The sequence below is a fragment of the Pongo abelii genome, chromosome 15 (assembly GCF_028885655.2).
Source record: "Pongo abelii isolate AG06213 chromosome 15, NHGRI_mPonAbe1-v2.0_pri, whole genome shotgun sequence".
NCBI lineage: Eukaryota > Metazoa > Chordata > Mammalia > Primates > Hominidae > Pongo > Pongo abelii.
In genome coordinates, this window is record NC_072000.2 from 53,647,258 (window position 1) to 53,665,317 (window position 18,060).

At 44.7% G+C, this 18,060-nt stretch overlaps 1 protein-coding gene across 5 annotated transcripts; it reads right to left on the reverse strand.

Annotated features, from left to right (window-relative positions):
- Positions 1–1,402: 1,402 nt before the first annotated feature.
- On the reverse strand, positions 1,403–16,444 carry DNAAF2 (dynein axonemal assembly factor 2). 5 transcript variants are annotated; one of them, XM_024232069.3, is made up of 4 exons: positions 9,743–11,576; positions 9,497–9,640; positions 4,252–4,395; positions 1,403–2,262 (listed from the first exon to the last, which is right to left on the reverse strand). In XM_024232069.3, the coding sequence occupies exons 1-4, from the start codon at positions 11,378–11,380 to the stop codon at positions 1,756–1,758; spliced, it is 2,433 nt and encodes an 810-aa protein (XP_024087837.3). In that variant the 5' UTR covers positions 11,381–11,576; the 3' UTR covers positions 1,403–1,755. The 5 variants fall into 5 exon arrangements, with proteins under 5 accessions (XP_024087837.3, XP_054386609.2, XP_063571905.1 ...); XM_054530634.2 differs by lacking the exons at positions 9,497–9,640; positions 9,743–11,576 and adding an exon at positions 13,555–16,444; XM_063715835.1 differs by lacking the exon at positions 4,252–4,395 and having other exon boundaries at positions 9,743–11,581.
- Between the last annotated feature and the right edge of the window lie 1,616 nt (positions 16,445–18,060).

Consider the following 18,060-nt stretch of genomic DNA (forward strand, 5'->3'; position numbering starts at 1 on the left):
ATAAAAGACTAATTTCTGTGTAAAGATATTAGGGGCTGGGTGTGGTGGCTCATGTCTGTAATCCCAGCACTCTGGGAGGTTGAGGCAGGCAGATTGCTTGAACTCAGGAGTTTGAGACCAGCCTGGGCAACATGGCGAAAACCCATCTCTACCAAAAATACAAAAATTAGCCGAGTGTAGTGGTGCATCTGTAGTCCCAGCTACTTGAGAGGCTGAGGTGGGAGGATCCTTTGAGTCTGGGAGGCAGAGGTTGCAGTGAGCCTAGAGCATGCCACTGCACTCCTTCCTGAGCAACAGAGCAAGGCTCCATCTCAAGAAAAAAAAAAAAAGTTCTTAAACTTGTAACTATTAAATGGCAGTCTCAAAATTATTGCATCAATTTAAGATTCATAGTAGTTTAAGAGCACATATGCTTATCTAAGGTGAGGCAAATAGTTCTCTTGCTTTACGAACTACCTTTAGACTTAGACTTACCCTCACAGCCCAATCTGGTGCAAGATTTTGCCTGGGGGTTATAAATAAGGGTGAATCAGGTACCTATTTCTGGTACCTATTTCTGGTACTCTGACCTGACATCACTAGTTAAAGAACTAAAAAATTAGGTTATTTCCAGGACTGAGCTAAGAAGGCCAGAGTCTGAAGTAGTAGCTGTTTTTGAAACAAATAGATCAGCTCCTGGCTTTGGGGTTAGTGATTAAATCAACAAATATTTCCCTTTCTGCATTTCCTTCCTTTCATTTTCTTTGGCTGCCCTAAAATTTTTTGTAAGAAAAAAACCTGTTAGGATCTTCTCTTTGCCTCACATTTTAGGTGTTATAAAGGAAATTGATTATGCAGGAGGCTGAGATGAGAGGATCACTTGAGCCTAAAAGTTTGATTCCAGTCTGGACAACATAGCAAGACCCATCTCTTAAAAAAAAGAAAGTGATTAGGAAACACTGGCTTTTTGGTTTTTTGTGTAATAATATAATGAAGGCAATTCTCCTATCAAATTGCCAGATTTTAAAAATTCCAGTTTTACTCTTAAATTTCTATAAAACCACAAGATGTTTTAATATTTCAATAACTTCGAAGAAATACTTCAAAACTGAATTTTGAAAATCATTACTAAATAACTAAATCATATATACTTTATGTAAATAAAATATATATAGTTTGTGTGACAAAGTAAAATATAGAGTTGATGAAAAATACTACCTTTTATCTGGTGAATTTGTATCGTAATTGTTTAGATTAATATTGGTTAGTAAAGTTCTTTCCCCTCTAAGCTCCATTTCAAGCTTACATATGTCCTATTTAGTGAGACTGAGAAAGTTTTGAAATTCTACCCCCCACACATGTACTCATAATTACAGTTAATTGCATTCTTGAGGATTACTTTGTGTGACAAATACAACTTAAGTGAATATTTTGAAATTTTATTAAAGTAATGACAAAGCAAAATTTAACACAGAAGTATATATACATAGGTTGTATTAAAACTAAATGTTTTAACTCTCAAATAGAAAACATACACATCTATTACAGAAATCACAAAACTTATCTCCATAAGGAAACTTTAAACTCCAGAGGCAAAAAAAAAAAAATTATCTCCAATTTCCCCCATGAGAATCAAAATTGCAATTTTTTTTAAAAAATTGCAAATTTTAATTTTATACTTTAATGCCTTTAGTTTTAAGACAACAGTTAACGGAATCAATTTTAGATACAGGCATTTTTTAACCTTAATATTTAAAAGTCCGAAATTATATAGAATTAATCCAAATCATATAGCAAAGAATTCTGAAAACTGAATGCACAATTGGTCACATGATCTTTAATGACCTGCACACTGCCATCCTGCATATTGGTTTCTTTTATGCTGTCAAATCCAGGTATATTGTGAACTGTAGTTTTCTTCAGTAATGAAGATAGGTGATCTCCATCTGTTTCTTTCTCTTCAGTTATTACTGACTCGTTTAAGTTATCTTTTTCCTCATTTGAACAAGTAGCACTTTTTTGTTTTATAAATTCAGATTGCATTTTTGACTCAGGTTGCTGAGATTTTCCAAGTATCATTTGAGAAACATCAAGAGACTCTTGTTGAAAGCATGTAACTGAACCAAAGCTATCTATTTGTAGTGCTTTAACTGCTATAGATGAATCAGAATCAGTTGTAGAGGTGTTACAATGTTCTATATATTCCTTTTCAGTTAGATGACTTTCTTCATTTACTCTTTCCTCCTTTCCTTGTAGCTGATCAGAGTTACTACACTCTTGCAACTGTGTCAAGAGAAACAACAAATTAATAATTATTTTAAATAATACAAAATTAAATTGTACTACCCTCTGGAAATAAAATTTTTAACAGTTGTGAGGTAATAACCCTTACAGACCTGCAGGTATACTTCCAGGCTTCCCTGTCAAAATTCATCCTCCAGGCTGGGCACAGTGGCTCATGCCTGTAATCCCAGCACTTTGGGATGCCAAGGCGGGCAGATCACTTGAGGTCAGGAGTTTGAGACCAGCCTGGCCAACATGGCAAAACCCCATCTCTACTAAAAACACAAAAATTAGCCGGGTGTGGTGGTGCACACCTGATAATCCCCTCTACTTGAGAGGCTGAGGCAGGAGAATCACTTGAACCCGGGAGGTGGAGGTTGCACTGGGCTGAGACTGTGCCACTGTACTCCAGCCTGGGTGACAGGGTAAGACCCTGTCAAAAAAAGAAAGAAGGAAAAAAAAAGAAAAAGGCAGCATTTGAAGGATGACTTTCTTTTTTTTTTTTTGAGACGGAGTCTTGCTCTGTTGCCCAGGCTGGCACAATCTCAGCTCACTACAACCTCTGCCTCTGGGTTCAGACATTTCTGCCTCAGCCTCCCAAGTAGAGGGGATTACAGGCATGCACCACCACGCCCAGCTAATTTTTGTATTTTTAGTAGAGACAGGGTTTCACCATGTTGCCCAGTCTGGTGTCGAACTCCTGACCTCAAATGATCCACAAAGTGCTGGGATTACAGGTATGAGCCATCACGACTAGTCTGCTGCCAGTCTTTTTTTTTTTTTTTTTGAGATTGAGTCTGGCTCTGTCACCCAGGCTAGAGTGCGGTGGCGCAATCTTGGCTTACTGCAACTTTTGCCTCCCAGATTCAAGCGATTCTCCTGCTTCAGCCTCCCAAGTAGCTGAGATTACAGGTGCCCGCCATCATGCCCGGCTAATTTTTATATTTTTAGTACAGACGGGGTTTCACTATGTTGGCCAGGCTAGTCTCGAACTCCTGACCTCAGGTGATCCGCCCACCTTGGCCTCCCAAAGTGCTGGGATTACAGGTATGAGCCACTGCGCCCAGCCTACTGCCAGTCATTTTTTAACAATGTAAACCTGGCACTAATATCCTGATTATATCCTTTCACAACAATAATCCATACTTTTCAACATGGTCTACAAAACTATTTAACAGTTATAAGCACATTGTTGAATTTCTTGAATTTTCTTGAATTCCTCTAATTTTTCAGAGCCACCCTTCTAATACGTATGTCTGTCAATTGTGGTAGTTACTAAATCATTTGCACCTTCAATACTGAAGACTATAAAAATGACCAAAATTAAGATTGAATTAGAAAGAAGGTACAAATTGTATAACATATTTCCCATGGTTTGAGAGTCAAAAAAGATTGTATGTCCCTGGACTAGTACTCAAACTTCCTAAGTGTTAGTTTCTCTTTGTTCGTCATTGTAGGGTTATTTTGGGATTAAATGAGATAATGTGAAAATGAATAGCAAAGTGTTTAGCACATAATAAATACACAGACAAAAGGCTTTTCTTGGCTGGGCGCAGTGGCTCACGCCTGTAATCCTAGCACTTTGGGAGGCCGAGGCGGGTGGATCATGAGGTCAGGAGATCGAGACCATCCTGGCTAACACAGTGACACCCAATCTCTACTAAAAATACAAAAAATTAGCCGGGCATGGTGGCACGCTCCTGTAGTCCCAGCTACTTGGGAGGCTGAGGCAGGAGAATCACTTGACCCCAGGAGGCAGAGGTTGCAGTGAGACGAGATCGCGCTACTCCACTTCAGCCTGGGTGACAGAGCGAGACTCCATCTCAAAAAAAAAAAAAAAAAGAAAGAAAGACTTTTCTTCTCTTAACATCACTCTGCCCAACCATTATGTAAATTTTGTTTAAAGTTATGACATTAAGAAATCAATAATTTGTTAGGTTTTAACTCTGTGCTTCATTACTCCTCTATAGAGCCCACCAACTTCCTTACCTTTGCATTAATTTGAATCTTATTATCAGTAACTTGAAGAACTTCAATTAATGGTGGGGTTAAGGACATAGACTGTTTGAATGGAGAGCTCAGGACCTCTTCAAGAAACTCATTAACATTTTCTTCATTGACAAATAACCTTTCCTAAAATAAAAAGGGAAAAAATATTCTGCCTTATAAGTCATATTTGACAACAGTTGTATCTCAAAGCAGCTCACAAAAATTCTCACATTGTTCAGGGTTACACTTTTTAAAATGTTTATTTTAATATTATTCCTATGAGCTGTCTTGGAAAAATTTAAGTTTGGTATTGTACAGGGCAATAAGAGTTGTACTAAGAACAAACACAAATGTATAGAAAAAGAACCTAAAAGAAAGAGGTCTTGGTCCTTTTTCTGTCTATTAAATCTGACCTTTTAGTATTTCTTTTCTTTCTTTTTTTGTTTCTTTTGTTTTGTTTTTTTTGAGACATAGTCTCACTCTGTCGCCCAGGCTGGAGTGCAGTGGTGCAATCTCGGCTGACTGCAACCTCCGCCTCCCAGGTTCAAGCAATTCTCCTGCCCCAGACTACCGAGTAGCTGGGATTACAGGCGACCGCCACCATGCCGGGCTAATTTTTGTATTTTTGGTAGAGATGGGGTTTTACCATGTTGGCCAGGCTGGTCTTAAACTCCTGACCTCAAGCTATCCACCTGCCCCAGCCTCCCAAAGTCCTGGGATTACAGGTGTGAGCAACCATAGCTGGCCTCTTTTAGTATTTCTTAAGAATAACATCATCTCTAGGGCTATAAATGGGATCCCAGATACAAAATATAATTCAGCTTTAAAACATTTCCTAATGAGGTGGCTAAGAAATATACATGAAAAGATCTATTCAAATTTTGTGTGACCAGTTGCCTTTTAGTTCTTGGGTGGGTAAGAGCCAATTACAGTATTTTATTTCAAAGAAGTGGTGTTTTTTTTGTTTGTTTTTGTTTTTGAGACAGAGTATTGCTCTGTCTCCCAGGCTGGAGTGCAGTGGCATAATCACGGCTCACTGCAGCCTTGACCTCCTAGGCTCAAGTGATCCTCCCGCCTCAGTCTCTACAGTAGCTGGGACCACAGAACATGCCACCACTCTCGGCTAAGTTTTGCATTTTTTTGTAGAGACAGCGTTTTGCCATGTTGCACAGGCTGGCCTCAAACTTCTGGACTCAAGTGATCCACCTGCTTTGGCCTCCCAAAGTGCTGGGATTACAGGCGTGAGCTACCACCACACCCAGCCCCCTGCCCCCCCCCCTTTTTTTTTTTTGCCTTGAGACAGGGTCTCACTTTGTTGCCCAGGCTGGAATGCAGTGGCACACTCATAGCCCCCTGCAGCCTTGACCTCCCTGACTCAAGCAATCCTCCACCTGTGCCCCCAAGTACCTGGGTACCTGGGACTACAGGTGCATGCCATAATGCCCAGCTGATTTTTACATTTTTTGGGCCCGGTGTGGCAGCTAACACCTGTAATTCCAGCACTTTGGGAGGCCAAGGTGGGTGGATCACTTCAGGTCAGGAATTCGAGACCAGCCTGGCCAACATAGTGAAACCTTGTCTCTACTAAAACTGCAATCACTTGAACCCGTGAGGTGGAGATTGCAGTGAGTCCAGCCTGGGCAACAGAGTGAGACTCTGTCTCAAAAAAAAAAAAAAAATTAACATTTTTTGTAGATACAGGTCTCACTCTGTTGTCCAGGCTGGTCTCCAACTCCTGGATTCAAGCTGTCCTCCCACCTTGGCCTACCAAAGTGCTGGGATTACAGGCGTGAGCCACTGCATCCAGCCAAGTGTATTATATTTTTAAGCACTGGGATACTCCAGCGTGACATTAGCAAACTGTATAGTTACTAAAAGAATGAAGTAGCATATATTCAGGGCATTTTGAATCTATGCTCCAGAGAAAAAGTAAATTATGAAAAAAATTAGGCTGGGCATTGTGGCTCATGCTTATAATTCCAGCACTTTAGGAGGCCAAGGCAGGTGGATTGTTTGAGCCCAGAAGTTCAAGACCAGCCTAGGCAACATGGCAAAACCCATCTCTACAAAAAATACAAAAATTAGCCGGGAGTGGTAGCATGCACTTGTGGTCCTAGCTACTCCAGAGGCTAAGGTGGGAGAATCGCTTGAGTCTGGGAGGTTGAGGCTGCAGTGAGCCATGATCGCGCCACTGCACTCCAGCCTGGGTGAGACAGAGCGAGACTCTGTCTCCCAAAAAAATAAATAAATAAATAAATAATGAGGTAGATTTCGAGATGCTGACATGAAAAGATTTCCAAACTATTACTAGGAAATGCAAAAATCACTCTTTTACCTGAATCCCAAACACAAAGCAGTTTGTTCATGTCAAGTGAATACAGATATATAGTTAGGGTGTGGGGAGAATAACCATATTAACCATATTTTAAATTACTTAATTTATAAAAGCAGTATATTGTTGCCCCAAATAAAAATGTTTTCCTCTGCAGTTTTATATAAGCAAATTTTGTAATTACAAAATAAACACAGCTCATTATTTGGTCCAAATAGGTGGAAAACATCAGAAAGAAACAAGTTTCAAGTTATCTTATATTGGGAACATATATTCAGAGCAACTTGAATATGTATCTCCCAGCTTGCAGTCCTCTATTTTGGCCCAAATAAACTCTCTCTCTCTACACACACACACACACACACACACACACAAACATATTTCTTTTTTTTTTTTTTTTTTTTTTTGAGAAAGAGTCTCGCGCTGTCGCCAGGCTGGAGTACAGTGGCGTGATGTCAGCTCACTGCAACCTCCACCTCCTGGGTTCAAGCAATTCTGCTGCCTCAGCCTCCCAAGTAGCTGGGACTGCAGGCGCGCACCACCACGCCCAGCTAATTTTTGTATTTTTAGTAGAGACAGGGTTTCACCTTGTTGGCCAGGATGGTCTCAATCTCCTGACCTCGTGATCTGCCTGCCTCAGCCTCCCAAAGTGCTGGGACTACAGGTGTGAGTCACCACGCCTGGCTATGTATTTTTCTTCCATTAAACAGTATTTAAAATCGTGAAAACCTACCAAACAAAACTGAACCTTGGGAACAGAAAAATTTTACATTTAGAGTAATTGGCTTTGCTATTATTTGAAGATCCAGAATAACACAGTGATACAGAAACATCCCCATCGAAAGCATTTCTAATGTTCATGCCTCTGGAAAAAGACAACATTTTTGACTCATTGCAAATAATACACCAAATATTTTAATTTTTAGTTATCCCAAGGAATATATAATGGAAATGGTTATGATTAAAATACAGAAGATTTGCAGCCGGGCGCGGTGGCTCACGCCTGTAATCCCAGCACTTTGGGAGGCCGAGGCGGGTGGATCACAAGGTCAGGAGATCGAGACCATCCTGGCTAACACGGTGAAACCCCATCTCTATTAAACATACAAAAAATTAGCCGGGCGTGGTGGCAGGCGCCTGTAGGCCCAGCTACTCGGGAGGCTGAGGCAGGAGAATGGCATGAACCCAGGAGGTGGAGCTTGCAGTGAGTGAGCCGCCCCACTGCAGTCCAGCCTGGGCGACAGTGCAAGACTCCATCTCAAAAAACAACCAGAAGATTTGCATAAACTTGCCTTTTCACTCTAATGACTGATGAAATGACTAATGAACTGAAAAAGTTACTGACCTCAGAGGCTCTGAAGATTTAGGAAAATTGTCAGTGAACACTGAAAACTTCAATACATATATTTAGGATTTATTTGTAAAGTTCTGACCTTGAAAGCCACAAAACGGTCTCTTTATGATTATTTTCATGTAATGCATATAATATTATCATTATATATGTTCCACTACTCATGATTTTTTTCCAAAAATTTAACACTGAGAGCCTGGTCCAGTACAAAGTAAAGCAAAAGAGTTACATGCTGTTGTTCCATCAGCCTTAGAAAAATGTGATGATTAGTGAAGTAATTACAAATCTATTTCAGGCTTCAAAGATATAAAATACAGTTGCCCTAATCCCATTTTCGTCGTTTATTTTCTAAAATGTTAGCATACTTGAAAATCAGATTAAAATGTATTATTGAATATTTTCTTAATTGCTTGTCCACAAAGTTTTCTTCCCACATTGTGGGTTATTTTCATATTTACTAAAACAGTTACAGGAGAACAACTGCCCTTTCCTAAATGTCCCACTTCTGATGACATAAACAGATACTCAGTTTCATATTTTATATTCTAACAAACTACCTTAGCTAGCCCAGCTATTTATTTTACCACTTTTGGAAGGTTTCCAATTAGCCACTTCTCATAGAGATACCCAACTCAAAAATTACACATGTAACTTCCTAGCAAATTTCTAGAAAAACAAGAAGGAAAAGTAAAGTTTTCTGGTAAGTTAAAGCCCAAAGTCTAATACTTAATTTTTCTTTTTTTTTGATACAGAGTTTTGCTCTTGTTGCCCAGGCTGGAGTGCAGTGGCAAGATTTCGGCTCACTGCAACCTCCACCTCCTGCGTTCAAGTGATTCTCCTGCCTCAGCCTCCCAAGTAGCTGGGATTACAGGCGTCTGCCACCACGCCCAGCTAATTTTTGCATTTTTAATAGTGACGGGGTTTCGCCATGTTGGTCAGGCTGGTCTCAAAGTCCTGACCTCAGATGATCCACCCGCCTTGGCCCCCCAAAGTGCTGGGATTACAAGCGTCAGCCACCGCACCCAGCCAACTAATACTTAATTTTTAATATATAATCCGTGCAGCTAGTGTTGTTTGTCAGCACTCAACTCTTGTTTATGTTAAAAGAGCTAAAAAAAATTACATGTAACATTAACAAAAACCACCAATTGTTCATTTATGAGTTTAAAGAATCTTTAGAACTTCAAATTTTAAGTTTGTTTTGTTTTGTTTTGAGACGGAGTCTCGCTCGGTCGCCCAGGCTAGAGTACCGTGGCGCGATCTTGGCTCACTGAAAGCTTCGCCTCCCGGGTTCAAGCGATTCTCCTTCCTCAGCCTCCCGAGCAGCTAAGACTACAAGCGCCCGCTACCATGCCCGGCTAATTTTTGTATTTTTAGTAAAGACGGGATTTCACCATATTGGCCAGGCTGGTCTAGAACTCCTGGCCTCAAGTGATCTGCCAGCCTCGGCCTCCCAAAATTCTGGGATTACAGGCGTGAGCCACCGCGCCCGGCCCGTAATAGCAAATTTTTAAAGTGAGATGGGATATTTCAAATATGAGGACTCCGGAAAGAATTGTTACCTCCAAAGAATCGTTGTTTACACCATAATACCACTCTCTCCAATGTCCATGGCTCTCTGGAGATTTTGCCAGTTCTATCACTGCATTGTTTGAAGAAATGCTAATCACAGGTTCTGTGGTACTCAATTTATTCTCTGGAGCAAACTGCAAAAAGAAGGAATAAACTAAGTCTTGCGTGGAGAAGCGTAACTTGTACCAGAGGGGATTCAAATCTCCTTGAAGACTTTGCGGCTGGATCCGAGGCACCTGAATGAGCAGAGTCAAGGTTTCTTTGTCCTGCTTACACAGTAACGGAGGACACAAAGGCTCCCCGCTCTTGGTCCCGGGACCACCCATGGCGCGGGCTGAACGCTCGCCGCCCGTGCCCTCCGACTCCTCGCACGTTTCCACACTGCTATCTCCGCGCGCACTCTCTCTTCTCGCAGAAGAATCCCAGGCCAGGCCCCGGGAGGAAAAACAAGGGGAGCCTCCGCCACCAGGTGAGTTTTCTCCTCCGGGAGATGGCTCCTCCACGCCGCCCGGCGATGACCCCGCGTGCCTGCTCAAGTCCTGCTCCCCCGGCTTGGGGACACGCTCCTCTCCAGCGCCGGCCGGCGGAGGCGCCACCTCGGGGTCGCCCAGGGTGGTGACCCCGGAGCCCGCAGCCCCAGCCACGCAGGTATCGCGGCCTCCGTCCTCGGCGCGACTCCCCGCGGGTCCCGCCTCCCCCTCGCGAGCGGAAGCGCAGGCCTGGCAGTCAGTTCCGGACCGGTCCGCGGACTCTTCCGGCGCGGCGGCGGCGGCGGCGGCGACGGCGGGCTCCCGGCGCGCGGCCGGCAGCACCACTGGCAGCGTAACCACCAGCTGCCGCCGGGCCTTGTTGAATTGTGCCTTGCCGCGGCCATCGTCCACTGGGTACGGGAGCGAGAGCCGCAGCCGGTAGTCGGGTTTCCTCGAGTCGAGGCACAGCAGCTTTCCCGTGACCTCCAGCGCCGCCTGCTCGGCCGAGCGCAACAGCGGCAGTTCGATGGTGATCACTAGCTCATGGGGCACGGGGCTCGGGGCTGAGTCCCTGGAGCAGCGGTAATCCTGGAGGTCCACGTGGTGGCGCTGCACCACGCTGTAGCGAGGCTCGGTGGGGGCGGGCTGCAAGGCCGCTTCCGGAGGGGAGGGCGCCCGGGGCCCGGGGGCGGCCGAGTTCCCGGCTGCTGCCGGGTAGTGGTAAGGGTAGGGGAAGTCCGGGAGAGGACCCTTCGGCTCCCTCTCAGGCCTTGCAGGGATAACCCCGGGCAGGGGCGTGCGCAGCACCGCAGCCTCCGGGGTCCCCTTATACTTGGCCTTCAGGGTCTTGGCATTCCTGCGGTCCAGCTTCACGCTGAACTGCTTCTCGACGGCCTCCAGGGCCGTAGCGTCCAGCATCTGGCGGAAGCCCTCGTGCCTCCGGGCCAGCGCGAGCGCGTCTGGATGGAAGACCACGTCGTAGACCATGTAACGGCTGCTGCTGCGCCCCGCGTACTCGCGGCCGGGCGCCAGGCTGTAGGGCAGGGACCAGTGGCTGCCAGGAGCTGCGCCCCGGTCGCCAACGGAACCGGGCCGGCTGCTGGGCGCGCCCACCAGCGCGTTGCTGCAGACGTTCACGAAGCAGCGCCGCGCCCCGTCCAGGCTGGTGCGCAGCACGTGGCCCGGCTCCGGGTGCACGAACCGAACCTCTACCCCGCGCTCACGCTCTAACGCGGTGATCTCCGCCTCGTAGCGCCGCCGGTTCTCCGGGTCGGTGAGCTCCTCGGCGTACTGGGAGAACATTCGCCGGAACTCCGGGTCCTGGAAGGCGGAGGTGAGCCGCTGGACCTCCTCTCCGCTCAGGTCCAAGTCCTCCAGCGACGAGGAGGCCGCCGCTTTGGACATACTGTCCTGTGGCTCCTCACCCTTGGGCCAAGGGGGATCAATCTGACACTGGGTTGGGGGATCCGCCTCAGAGTCTTTGGGCAGCGGACAGTGACGCGGTGGAGGTCGGTAACGGCTGGAAAATTGAGCCTTGAGCAGCGCGTGCTTGTTGTCATAGTTACACCACTAACATTCGGAAGGAGGGGTAGAGATCTTGGTGGAATAGGCCGGGCGCGGTGGCTCAGGCCTGTAATCCCAGCACTTTGGGAAGCCTAGGCGGGCGGATCACGAGGTCAGGAGATCGAGACCATCCTGGCTAACACGGTGAAACCCCGTCTCTACTAAAAATACAAAAAATTAGCCGGGCATGGTGGCAGGTGCCTGTAGTCCCAGCTACTCGGAAGGCTGAGGCAGTAGAATGGCGTGAACCCGGGAGGAAGAGCTCTTGCAGTGAGCCAAGATCGCGCCACTGCACTCCGGCCTGAACGACAGAGCAAGTCTCTCAAGGAAATCATGGTGGAATAGTGGAAATGCCAGAAATAGCCCTCTTAGATTCTTCAAACCAATTCACCACCGTACTTTCTCTGTTTTGTTTTGTTTTTCTTTTTTTGAGACGGAGTCTCGCTCTGTCACCCAGGCTGGAGTGCAGTGGCGCAGTTTCGGCTCACTGCAAGCTCCGCCTCCCAGGTTCACGCCACTCTCCTGCCTCAGCCTCCCGAGCAGCTGGGACTACAGGCGCTCGCCACCACGCCCAGCTAATGTTTTGTATTTTTAGTAGAGACAGGGTTTCACCGTGTTAGCCAGGATGGTCTCGATCTCCTGACCTCGTGATCCGCCCGCCTCGGCCTTCCAAAGTGCTGGGATTACAGGCGTGAGCCACCGTGCCCGGCTTCTTTCTCTGTTACATGGATTCCTATGCCATGGTGCAGTTACTTCTGCAGAATAACTATTGTAACTGTCATAATTTCCAGCATTACGTACATTATCCCATTCGTTGTTCACACTACTTGAAGATAAAAACCTCATCCCCATTCCACAAACAAGAAGATGGGACCTGAGAAGTTGGACCAAGGTCACAGAGGCGGTGTATTCAACAGGCGAATCCAAACCTAAGTTTATCTGCCTTTTTTCACTTTGCTAAACCAACATTTCAGTCTTTTCTATTGTTGTTGAAAGTCTCACTCTGTCTCCCAGGCTGGCGTGCAGTGGCGGGATCTCGGCTCACTGCAGCCGTAGCCTCCCGGGTTCAAGCAGTTCTCCTGTCTCAGCCTCTCAAGTAGCTGGGATTACAGGCACCTGCCACCACGCCCGGCTAATTTTTGTATTTTTAGTAGAGATGGGGTTTCACCATGTTGGCCAGACTGCTCTTGAACTCCTGACCTCAGGTGATCCGCCCTCTTCGACCTCTCAAAATGCTGGGATTACAGGCGTGAGCTATGGCGCCGGCCAACATTTCAATCTCAGTGTTCCTCCTTTGCATTTTCTGGAGATTCCACTATCATATTTATCCAGTTAAAACTCATTTGGGGCAAGACATATGGGCAGGCTATTCATAAACAATTACCAGTGGCCCGTGAACATATAAAACTAACTTCATTAATAATAAAAATGCAAATATACCACATTTAAACTACCAAAATAGCAAAGATTCTTACAGTTACTGTATTTCCTTGGGGTGGGAGTAGACTTTAGTAAAATCTTTCTAGAGAGCAGTTTTGCAATTGTATCAACACCATTTATTCATTTATATATGTATTTATATATTTTTGAGACAGGGTCTCTGTTGCCCAGGCTGGAGTGCAGCTTCAACCTCCGGGCCTCAAGCAGTCCTCCTGCCTCAACCTCCCAAGTAACTGGGACTACAGGCATGTGCTACCATGCCTGGCTAATTTTTTAAGTTTTTGTAGAGATAGGGTTCTCACTGTGTTGCCCAGGCTGGTCTCCAACTCCTGGATTCAAATGATCCTAACACCTCGGCCTCCCAGAGTGCTGGAATTATAGGATTACAGGCATGAGCCACCACACCAGGTCTAAAACCATTTTTTTTTTTTTTTTTTTTTTTTGAGGCTGTCTCATTCTGTCACCCAGGCTGGAGTGCAGTGGTGCAGTCTTGGCTCACTGCAACCTCCGCCTCCCAGGTTCGGGCAATTCTCCCCGCCTCAGCCTCCCAGGTAGCTGGGATTACAGTGACTCACCACCACATCTGGCAAAGTTTTGTATTTTTAGTAGGGATGGGATTTCACCATGTTGGCCAGGCTGGTCTCCCACTCTTGACCTCACGTGATCTGCCCACCTCAGCCTCCCAAAGTGCTGGGATTACAGGCATAAGCCACCGCGCCTGGCCTAAAACCTTTCTAATGTGCATATTTTTTTGACCCAAATGCCCTTAGAGTATTTAACACAATACTCTTAGAACATTCTCAAGGTGACATCATTTATGATTCTAAAGGTTTGAGAAGAATCTACAAGTTCAACAATGGAACTGATTGAGCAGGTTTTGGTAGAGTCACACAACAGAATTTTGTGCAACCATTCAAAATGATCCTATGGAAGTATATTTATTTACTGGAGTAGTTATTTATTCATTGGTAATTGGTCAATTCAGTGATCATTTTTCTATTCTCAGCAACATTTAACAGTTGATGTTGGCATTACCTCAGTGACAAGACACTTTCCAGATTTCTCTTCAGTCTCATAGTTTTGCTCTGTAGGTATCTACTTCTTTTCAACTTCTACATGGAAATGCCCCAAAACTGGGACCCAGTCTCTTACCCATCTATACGCTCCTTCAGAAATATATTTACACTCACAAATACTTGTCTTACACTCAGGTTTTACACTCGTATATCCAGCTGCACGTTTGAGGTGTCCATCTGAGTGATTAATGCATAAGCTACTCAGGCTTGCAATGACGAAGATCAGAACTCCTGACTCCTCTTTTCCCAAACCACTGCCTTATCTTATGGTCTCTTGGAAGCATTCAAAGCAGTTGACTGCCCCCACAAAACACATTTTTCTCATGTTGTGCAGAACTCCAAACTCTCCCATTTTCCTCCTCCTTTATGCTCCTGCCAGTTCTGCAAATGTGGGAGTCACCCAAGGCTTTGTCTATCAGCCCTCTTACCTAATCACATTTCTTCCAAGATGTCTTATCCAAGCCCATAGTTTTAAATGCCATCTGTGTTCAAATTAGTCCTTTCAACAGATATTTATTGTGTGCTTATTGCACTTATTATATAGGTAATTAACAGGGATGTGAAGCAGTTGCATTGCTTTTTTTTTTTTTTTTTTGAGACAGAGTCTTCCTCTGTCGCCTAGGCTGGGGTGCTTTGGCGGGATCTTGACTCACTGCAACCTGCGCCTCCTGGGTTCAAACAATTCTCCTGCCTCAGCCTCCCAAGTAGCTGGGAATGCAGGCACCCGCCACTGCGCCCAGCTAATTTTTGTATTTTTTAGTAGAGATGGGATTTCACCATGTTGGTCAGGCTGGTCTCGAACTCCTGAGCTCAGGTGATCCGCCCACCTTGACTTCCCAAAGTGCTGGGATTACAGGCACAAGCTACCATGCCCAGCCAGCAATTGCACTTTCATATCCTGGGAGTATATATTGGAACACTGTTAACATAAGGCTTACGACAATGAAATTCTCCTCCCAGATACACATTCAGCAGAAACACATATCCCCACCAAAAGACACGTACTACAATGTGTGTATTCATAGCGGCACTATTCATAATTGACAAATTCTGGAAACAACCCAAATTCTCATTCATAGTAGAATGGATAAATGTAAATATCTACCCACACAATGCACTACTCAACATTATAGATGAGTATCATTAACATAATGGTGCTTGAAAGAAACCAGATGTAAAATAACACATATGACTCTGTCATATAATAGACAAAACATGGCAAAATAAATCTGTTTAAGCCAAGCTAGTGATGGCCATGTTGGGAGAGCTTCTGGGTGAGGGTCTGTTAATCTTGGTTACATTGGGAGTGCAATTTGTGAAATTCATTGTGCTGTACACTGACAGTAGATTTTATGTATCTTATACTTTTAAAGTTAAAAAATGTACTTTTTTTTTTTTTTTTTGAGACAGAGTCTCCCTCTTATCTAGGCTGCAGTGCAGTGGCACAATCTCAGCTCACTGCAACCTCTGCCTCCCAGGTTCAAGCAGTTCTCCTGCCTCAACCTCCCGAGTAGCTGGGATTACAGATGCCCGCCAACACGCCTGGCTAATTTTTGTATTTTTAGTAGAGACGGGGTTTCGCCATGTTGGCCAGGCTGCTCTCAAACTCCTGACCTCAGGTGATCCACCCTCCTTGGCCTCCCAAAGTGCTGGGATTACAGGAATGAGCCACCTTGCCCAGCCTAAAAAAAAGAAAAAAAAAAAAAAAAAAAAAACTTTGCCCTCATGAATCTCATCTGGGGTGAGACTAGTGACTCCAAAACCGTATCTCCAGTTCTACCTGACCACTGAGCTCCAAGAGACTCACATGCCACTGCCCCACAGTTATCCACCTTGATGTTTGATGGGCATCTCACATTAACAATTGTACATAGAAATCTTGATTTTTATATCTCAAACTTGTTCTTTCCCCAGTTGCACTAAATACCGCCTACCCAGCTACTTAAACCTAAAACATAAGCTGATTCCTCTTTCCCTCACCCTGCTGCCGTTCAGTTACATAGTCCTGTTGTCTCTTCTTGTACACTCCAAATATATCCACTTCTATTTCTGCTCTGAGCCACCATCATCTCCATCGCAGACTTGTGCAACAGCTTCCAATCGGTCTCTTCAGCTCTTCCTTTCTGACAATCTCTTTTCCAGACAGTTGCTTTAGTGATCTTTAAAATCAAATCAACTTACATCATTATCTTCTGAAAACCTAGTAACTTCATATCCAAGTTCCTTACGTGTGTCTACACTTAATCCCTAACACACTTCGTATTCACCATCTAATTTTCTTCCCCAGATCAGTCTAATGTCAGAATACTCTTGACTCCTGTGCAGCCTGGGCACAGGCCATTGAACCTCAAGACCTTACATGATGTCACCTTAGTGACTCCCTGTAACATGTTTCTCCCACCTCCAACACCTCATATAAAATGGCCAGCGTCGTTTTTTGTTGTTCTTGTTTCGAGATGGAGTTTCACTCTGTCACCCAGGCTGGAGTGCAGCAGCGTGATGGTGGCTCACTGCAACCTCTGCCTCCCGGGCTCAAGCAATTCTCGTGCCCCAGCCTCCAAGCAGCTGGGACTAAAGGCACGCACCACCATGACCAGCTAATTTTTTTTTTGTATTAGTAGCGATGGGGTTTTCTCCATGTTGGCCAGGCTGGTCTTGAACTCCTGACCTCAAGTGATCTGCCTGCCTCGGCCTCCCAAAGTGCTGGGATTACAGCCATGAGCCACCATGCTTGGCTTTTTTTTTTTTTTTTAACCATGGTTTGTATTTGGTATTTTCTTGCTATAAGGTATGGCTCTCCCCGTTTGAAAAGGTAAGCATCATGAAATCTAGGACCTTGCCTTTCTGGTTTACCACTGGATTCTCTGATGCCTAGAACATTACTGGGCAGGCAGACGAATGAATACAGTAAAGAAAAAACTAAGTTTAGTATGTATAGTATGATCCCAAAATATTTTTATAGAGAAAAATCTGGAAGCATATTTACCAAAACATTAACAATATTTCTGATAGTGGAATTGTAGGTTGTTATAACTTTTTTGTTATGCTTGCTTACATTTTATAATTTTCTATGAACTTGTTTAGTAAAAAGTCTTAGAATACCCTACCGTTAGGTTTTAAAGCTTTGCATCTAAAATAGCTTTGAGACATAAAGATGAGTTCCAAAAGGTTTAAAGCACCTGAGGGATGTGTAAAATTGCACTCTTTTCTATTATAACCCTGACGTCAGTGAGCATAACCAAGGATTAATTGTCAACTTATTTTCACTCACCTTTGTAACATCAAAATTCTGGACGTTTGACCTTAAAAAAGGCATTTCCAAACATGAACACATGAACACACCATACTTCTCAAAGGACAACAAACTACAACTGGTTGTTTAGAAGTGATAATGGACTTTAGGGTTCCTGAACCCTCTGAAATTATGTGTAGGAGCAGGCTCATGTGGGGCTGGGGGACATGGGTCTCAGTAGAGGCCCATAGGGCCCATAGCTTTCATTAGATTCTCTGAGGGTTCCTGCCCTCTGCTTTGCCAAGTTTCTTACTATGTGATGTTCTCTTTCCCAGAAGAATCTCTTTGGGAAAAGACAGTGTACAGTTGTGGAAGAGCCCCCTTGCCCAAAACAAATGTTCTCTTGCCTAAAATTCATCCATTAAGGAAAGCTATCTTTAAAAAAATAATGGGCCAGGCACAGTGGCCCACACCTATAATCCCAGCACTTTGGGAGGCCGAGGTGGGTGGATCACCTGAGGTCAGGAATTCGAGACCAGCCTGGCCAACATGGTAAAACATCACCTCTACTAAAAATGCAAAAATTAGCCAGGCGTGGTGGCGGGTGCCTGTAATCCCAGCTACTTGGGAGGCTGAGGCAGGAGAATCTCTTGAACCCGGGAAGCTGAGGTTGCAGTGAGCCACGATTGCACCATTGCATTCCAGCCTGGGCGACAAGAGTGAAACTCCGTCTCAAAAAAAAAAAAAATTAATGCCTTTTGGAGGGAGAAGTT

Coding starts and splice junctions, on each gene's coding strand:
- DNAAF2 (XM_003778292.5), bottom strand. CDS start 11,380: ATGTCCAAAGCGGCGGCCTCCTCGTCGCTGGAGGACTTGGACCTGAGC. Junction 4,396..9,496: donor TAAACAACGATTCTTTGGAG/GTAACAATTCTT, acceptor TTTTTATTTTAG/GAAAGGTTATTTGTCAATGA. Junction 2,263..4,251: donor AGATTCAAATTAATGCAAAG/GTAAGGAAGTTG, acceptor CTCTTGACACAG/TTGCAAGAGTGTAGTAACTC.